General features: G+C 46.5%; 1 protein-coding gene across 1 annotated transcript in view; it reads left to right on the forward strand.

Moving 5' to 3' along the window:
* The window catches only part of Exosc2 (exosome component 2), an 11,558-nt gene extending 8,197 nt beyond the window's left edge, over positions 1–3,361 (forward strand). Inside the window, exons 8-9 of the mRNA XM_050155216.1 lie at positions 1,402–1,530; positions 2,339–3,361. Coding sequence (XP_050011173.1) covers positions 1,402–1,530; positions 2,339–2,419 — 210 coding nt within the window. The 3' untranslated portion in view covers positions 2,420–3,361. The remainder of the gene's footprint in view (positions 1–1,401; positions 1,531–2,338) is intronic.
* Positions 3,362–7,576: the final 4,215 nt, after the last annotated feature.

Below are 7,576 nucleotides of genomic sequence, written 5' to 3' on the forward strand. Positions count from 1 at the left end.
GATTATGTGCCGTGACACATGTAGAGGTCAGAGGGCAAGCTTCTGTTGATCCTTGCCTTTCTCTTCCTTGTTTGAGACAGTCTCTGCTAACTGGTCTATGAGCTTCTGAGGATTTTCTGATTGGTGTGGTAGGGTTACAGACTTTTGTGCTCTGTCCAGCTTTTATGGGATTTTAAGGGGTCTATCTGCCGGGCCCTGCTGTGCCTTTGTGTCAGTAGTCTTGTGCTCATAACATCTAGGATGTTCTGATGTTGATGGAAGTTTCCTGCTTTGGAGCCGCTAGGTCTTAGATATCCAGCGTCGCTTCCCAAATTAGCACACAGAGGCTTAAATTACTTATAAATGCTCAGCCAGTAGCTCAGGCTTATTATTAACTAGCTTTACATTTTAAATTAAACCCATATTCCTTATTTATCCTTTGCCATGTGGCAGTACCTTTTCTAATTCTTTTTTTTATTCCAAGACAGGGTTTCTCTGTAGTTTTGGAGCCCAGGCTGGCCTTGAACTCACAGAGATCCGCCTGCCTCTGCCTCCCGAGTGCTGGGATTAAAGGCATGCACCACCACTGCCCGGTGTGGTGGTACCTTTTCTTAGTACAGCATGCCCGTCTTGCTCTCGGCATCTTCCTGGCATCTCCTGACTCTGCTCTTCCCTTTCCATCATCTTTAATTTGGTTGCTCCACCTATACTTCCTGCCTGGCTACTGGCCAATCAGCATTTTAGTAAACCAATCTGAGTGACAATCCTTTACAGTACAAGAGGATTATTCCACAGCATTCTGAGAACTGCAGTGTTAGGTGATTTTATCATTGTAGAGCATTGCAAGTATACTCCAAAGACGCTGCAGCACTGAAGTGGTTGGGGAGGCCACTGTATCTGTGGGAGCTGCTGATGCCTGAATGCTGCTTGTGGTTCACTCGCCATCTGGACTGCGGACATTTCTGTGCTTCGAATGAGTCTAATGTAGAGAGTATTTGTGGGCACCTGACTGTCTTCTCTTCCCTGAAGAGATGACTTTGGTGGTGACAGTGGCAAAGTTGCAGGGTAATACCAGAGAGCCACTGAAGAAGCAACAGAGGGTGTGTGTGTGTGTCTCAGGTGGTAAAGTACTTATCTTGTAAGAGTGAGGACCTGAGTTCAAACCCCAGAAGCCATGTAAAAATGTCAGAGGTGTTGGTGCACATGTAATCCCAGTGCTGTGAGGTGGGGTGGGGCTAAGAAGCAGGCGGATCCCTGGGGCTTGCCTGCCAGCCAGTGTACAAAAAAATTATCCCAACAGGGTGGCATGGAGTTCCATGGTGGAAACAAGTGTGATTTCTCTCTTTTCTGGCTTCTGGGACTATTTGCTTATTTGGATCCTATTTGTATTTCTTTTCCCTTCCCCTTTGTGTCCCTGTGTAGCCGGTAGCCCTTAGCGATCGAGAGGTGATCTCCCGGCTTCGGAACTGCGTAGTCTTGCTGGTAACTCAGAGAATGATGCTGTATGACACCAGCATCCTGTACTGCTACGAGGCCTCCCTTGCACATCAGGTACTCCAGCCAGACTCCCTTCCTGTGTGTGAGCTGTTCCTCTGTTTCTTCAGCATTCAACTTTCCTTCCCTTACCCTGTGGCAGGAACTAGCCAGGTACAACCTTAATGAGTTCCTGCCATGGTCCCTGAGATACTTCCAGTATTGCTATGGATCTGGTGTAGGATGGGTTTGTAGGCAGAATTTTTTTTTACAATAGCTTTCCATACTTCATCTTGCCTGTTCCAAAAGTCAACCATATTCTTGATGGGTTTTTTTTTTTTTTTTGGATTTATTTATTAAGTATACAGTGGTCTGCCTTGCTGGGAATTGAACTCAGGACCTTTGGAAGTGCAGCCAGTGCTCTTAACCTCTGAGCCATCTCTCCAGCCCCTATTCTTGATGTTTTTTCGAGTCAATAGAAAGACTTTTTTTCTTGACTTAAAAAAATTACATGTATGGGTGTTTTGCCTGCATGTGTGTATGTCTGCACCACATGCATGCCTAGTGCCTGCAGAGGCCAGAAGAGAACACCCTGGAACTCAAGTTACTGTCAACTGCCATGTGGGTGCTGGGAATTAACCCAGAATTTTCTGAAAGAATGGCAAGTGCTCTTAACCACTGAGGTAACTCTCCAGCCCTTCTGCCATCTTCTGATGAGTGACTGAACAGGGCACCTTGCTGCCTTGCTCAGCTCTGCTGGAGAGCAGGCTGCATCAGTGTATGATAGCCAGGCTCCCTTACCTTGTTTAGTTGACTTGATGTTCTGCTTGTGGTCATTTCTGAATGAACACATACTTTTTTCTGTTTTTTTTTTTTTTTTTTTCAGATCAAAGATATCTTAAAGCCAGAAGTAATGGAGGAGATCATGCTAGAGACGCGCCAGAGGCTTTTGGAACAGGAGGGATAAGGCCAGGTGCTGAAGGATGGGACTGTGTGCCTCTTGGCGCAGCCTCTGGAAGGGAAGAGTCTGCTGTGTGATGGCTTTTGCCCCACATGTGGCCCAGGGAGGATCTGACAAAGACATTACTCACCTGCAGCGGCGCAGCAGAGCCGGGCCTCTTCTCTCCTGTTCTGACACAAAGCCAGGGTGGAAGTGAATGGTGACTTTGGATGCTCGGGTCCCTTTCAGAGCAAAGTATTCTGCCTGATGATGTATCTTGGAGTAAATTGGAGAATCCATGTCTTCCAGTCACAACACACACACTCCATGAAAACATGGTGGGCTAGGGAGATAGCTCAGGTGGAGCATTTTCCTAACATGTCCCAGCCCTACCCTACCCCAGACAAAAGAAAACCAAAGAGAAAGAGAAAGACATGCAGTGCCAGCGAGAGTGGTCTGTTTGACAGCCACTCCATCTCTAATGCACAAGTGTGGTTGGAGAAGAGGAGGTAGAGTTAGGCCAGCAGTCAGTCAGAACAAAATGAACCCGCAGCCTTTGTTGGAATCTGATTCCCACTGCGTCCTCTGGTGACAGGTTCAAGGGATCTGCATCCTCTACCAGGGCTTCCTACCCCTTGTATGTGAGCTGTTCCTGTTTGTTTAGCATCTCGGCTCCTTTAACATGTCCACCAACAGGAACTGGCCTGGAGGCCTTTCAAAGTGCCTGCGATATTCCCTGAGATATTGGCAGTTTTCTCCGTAGTGCCTGTCCTGCCTGAGGGTGGTTTGCAAGAAGCCGAGCCATTGCCAATAACTGAGAGAATGAATGTTCTGGGCCCACAGTGTTTTTTTATTCTCTAACAGAAATGGAGTTGTGAAAAGCCAAGCCATGATTTCCTTGTGTAATTGATGTGGTGATGTATTAACTTTGGAACAATTTAAAGTTAAACAAGATATAAGTTCTCAATACACAGCTCCGTTCCTATGCTTTGTTTATCTTATGACTTGCTTAAAAATGGGTACCATGGTCCAGCATGCTATTGCAGGCAGGCCTGCAATTCCATATGGAGGCAGAGGCAGGAGTTGAGGCCAACTTGGGCTACACAGTGAGACTATCTCACTGCAAAAACCAAAAATGGTCCCTATTTACATTTTTCAATTACCATTCCCCCAACACTTATTTTTTGTGTAGAAACGTGTGTGTGTGTGTGTGTGTGTGTGTGTGTGTGTGAATGCATACTTGTGGAAGTCAGGACCACTTGTAAGAGTTAATTCTCTCCTACCATGTAGGTTCCAGGGATCAAACAGGTTTTGGCAGCAGGCACCCTTTTCTGAGCTATCAAACTGGCCCAAACATTTATTTTTGCCAGAGTTAGGGATGGAACCTAGGGCCTAGTCTGTACTATACTACTGGGCAAGGACAGCTCTGAGCAATGGCTTCTTTGGCTGCTGGGTTTGGTGGTGAACACCTGTCATCCTAGCACTCTTGAGGCAGAAGCAGGTTGATCTCTTGAGTTCAAGGCCAGCCTAGTCTACACAGCCAAGGCTATATTGAGACCCCATCTCAAAAAACCAAACCAAAACAACGACAAATTCTTTGGGCATTTCATAACCGTATGCACTGGTTTTTATTTTATTTTTATTTATTTATTTATTTTTTTTGGTTTTTCCGAGACAGGGTTTCTCTGTAGCTTTTGGAGCCTGTCCTGGAACTCCCTTTGTAGACCAGGCTGGCTTCGAACTCACAGAGATCCATCCGCCTACCTCTGCCTCGAGTGCTGGGATTAAAGGCATGCGCCACCACCGCCCGGCTGCACTGTGTTTTGATAATATCCTTCCAGCCCCCAACCTGGACCCTTCAAGAGGCCCCCCTCCCAACTTCATCTCTCTCCTCTCCTCTCCTCTCCTCTCCTCTCCTCTCCTCTCCTCTCCTCTCCTCTCCTCTCCTCTCCTCTCTTTGGAGATAGGCATTTCTGTGTAGCCCTGGGTGTCCTGGAACTTACTGTGGTGACCAAGCTGGTCTCAAACTCACAGAGATGCACCTGCCTTGCCCCCCCCCCTCGCCTTTTTAATCTTAAATAACCTACGGAATCTAGTTAGTGCTGCCCATCTGCCCAGGGTGCAGTCTGTCCTGGTGGCAGAAGCTTGAGGTGGCTGGTCACATCGTGTCCACAGGCAGATGAGTGCTGGTGCTGGACTCACCATCTCCATTACATCCAGACCAAACTCAAGGCAGTGAAATGCTGCTGCCCACAGTTAGGGAGGTTCTTCCCCCTCAACCCAATCTAGAAGCTTACCGATAGAGCTTCCAGAGGTCTGTTTCCATGGTGATCTAAATCCTATCAAGTTTACAATCAAGATTAACCATTACATGGCGTCAGTCAGTAGACAACAACTCTGTTTCTGAGGTGGTCATAGGTAACTTAATTTTACCCTATGGTACCAGTTTTTTCCTGTATCTGTACTGCCACTTCAGGTGGGCTTACCTGTCCCAGGTGGTTCACTTTTTTTCCCCATTATTTTTTGAAGCTTTTTTTTTTTTTTTTTTTTTTTCTGTATTGCCCTGGCTGTCCTGGCATTAGTTCTGTAGACCAGGCCGGCCTCACATTCACAGAAATCCACCTGCTCCCAAGGGCTGGGATTAAAGGCTAGCACCACCACTGCTTGGCAGTTGTTCACCTCTTAGGGAATGAGAATGGGGGCCTAAGTCCCACTCAAGCTTAGCTGTCCTTCCCTGTTTCTCCCAAGCTGCTGGGCATGCTTTTACAGTGCCTGCTTCTGGGCAGCTCACTCAATAGAGATGTCCAAAAGCATCTTCAGCTGGGTATGTGCTTTCCACCACTATGTCCACCAGAGGGCGCCCTCAGAAAGTACCAGTTCAGTGGGATAAGAAAATGCTGAAGTTTTGTTACCAAGCTTTGCTTTATGAAAGTAAGAACAAAATTTGATTGAGTTGAACCACTTTTAATGAAAATCTTTGAGAAATACAGAATATATCAAACATTGGCTGTCCCTTCTTACTGAGTTCTGCATTCTGTAGTTTGACCCCTTCAAGGTTTACTAGTGTTAAAAGCAGTGCATCTTGTTTCTCCATGGAGCCTCCTACGTAGTCAGCTGTATCAAGATGAAGCTGAGTAGCTTCTTTGCCAGTGGCTGTCAGAAACTCACCAACGTGGATGGTGAGCAAAGCTTCGTGCTTTCTAGAAGTACATGGCCACAGAAGTAGCTACTGATGCTCTGGGTGAAGAGAGGAGAGTCATGTGGTCAGAATCAGTAATGGGAACAACAAACAAGGTTTTCCCATGAGGCAAGGTGTGCTGACCCCTGGCAGGGTGTGCCTGCTGTGTAGGGTAAGGGGCGTTCCTGTTAGAGACCAAGGAGGACTGGAGGGAGGAAGGTGCTTATCTGTTCCTGGGTAGCAACTTGAGTGCTCTCAATTTGGTTACTGTAAGAAAAAAAGAGAAAGATATTCATGGACTGACTGGCTATGTCTGTGCTGCTGGAACCCAAAAGTGCTAGCAGAATCTGAAAGCTTTTTAGTCTCAAAAGATGTCCACTGTTGTCAGAAAGCCCTTGAAGGAAAGCCCAGGATGAAAGCACCCCAGACTCAGCATCTTGTTCCACCACTGTTCTGCAACATAAGTGTTGATATATTGCTCTGAAGAAACAGCACACTAAAGAAATGAGGGGGGTTCAAGAAAATGCTAAACCTCTGGCTAACAGAATGAAGAAAACCAACAAAAACCCCAGCAACAAATTGTCAGATGTAGGCTGTCTTGCTGGGAGCTTCTGAGTCTAGTCAAAAATAACTCTTTAAGAGTAACAAATTACCAAAAAAATAAGTGGTGCATCTCTAGGGAGAAAATTAGAGATGAGGCTTGGAGCTCCTCTGAAAGAAAAAAAAATGCAAGTACAAACTGATGGTCTGGGATAAGGCTACAGTATAAATGCAGGCGATTGCCCTGCAGTGAGGACAGTGAGGCAGAGTTGAACTGCGAGGCCAAGGTCAAATAGAGTACCAGAAACAATTAGGAGCAATGCCCTTTGGTTTTAGATGAGGAAACCAATTAGGGAATTGAATGAAGAACAGGCAACTGAAAGGAAAACAGATTTGAGCTTCAGCACGGCACCAAAGCCATGTATGAGCACAGGTTGAACCAACTGCGAAGGGCTATGGATCTAGGACTGTAGTTTGTAGCATTGAGGTTGGTTTTATTTTTAAATGTGTATGGGTATTTTGCCTGCGTGTATGGCTGTGTACCACATGATATGCCAGGTGCCTTCCAAGACCAGAAAAGGGAATGAGATGCCCTGGAACTAGAGTTACATATGATTGTGAGTTGCCATGTGGGTGCTGGGAATTGAACCAGGGTCCTCTGGAACAGCAGTCAGTGCATTTAACCACTGAGCCATCTCTCTAGCTCCAAGACAGAGTTTTGTTTGGATCACCATTTTACCTACTGACTGCCTGTTCTGTTCCTTTCTCTCTCTCTCTCTCTCTCTCTCTCTCTCTCTCTCTCTCTCTCTCCAGGCTTTCTCTGTATGTAGCTTTGGAGCCTGTCCTAGAACTAGCTCTTGTAGACCAGGCTGGCCTCAAACTTTGAGATCTGCCTACCTCTGCCTCCTGAGTTCTGGGATAAAAGGCGTGCGCCACCACTGCCTATTCTGTACCTCTTTTTGTATGCTGAGTAAGAAGGCACCTTCTCCTAGTGCTATATGCCAGAACCAGGAATAGGTGCTTAGTAAATGTGTTGGTTGCTAGGACTTGGAATGTAACCGCCTTGGTAGGGAGCTCACCTAGCATTCTTAAGACCCTGGTTTCCATCCCTAGCACTGCTTGAACCGGTTTTAGTGGAGCATACTTGTAATCCTGACACTTGGAAAGAGATCAGAAGTATAAGGGAGTTGGAGGGCAGCCTGGGCTGAAGATCCAGTCTCAAAATCAAACCACTGAATGTTGGTTCAAGAAAAAGTTACTGAAGAGTTGCAGTTCGAGGAGCTGGAGAGATGGCTCAGTAATTAAGAGCACTTACTGGGGACTGGAGAGATGGCTCAGGGGTTAAGAGCATTGCTTGCTCTTCCAAAGGTCCTGAGTTCAATTCCCAGCAACCACATGGTGGCTCACAACCATCTATAATAGGATCTGGTGCCCTCTTCTGGCCTGCAGGCATACACACAGACAGA

The sequence above is a fragment of the Alexandromys fortis genome, unplaced genomic scaffold (assembly GCF_014885135.2).
Source record: "Alexandromys fortis isolate MF-2015 unplaced genomic scaffold, M_Fortis_MF-2015_v1.1 scaffold_72, whole genome shotgun sequence".
Taxonomy (NCBI): Eukaryota; Metazoa; Chordata; class Mammalia; order Rodentia; family Cricetidae; genus Alexandromys; species Alexandromys fortis.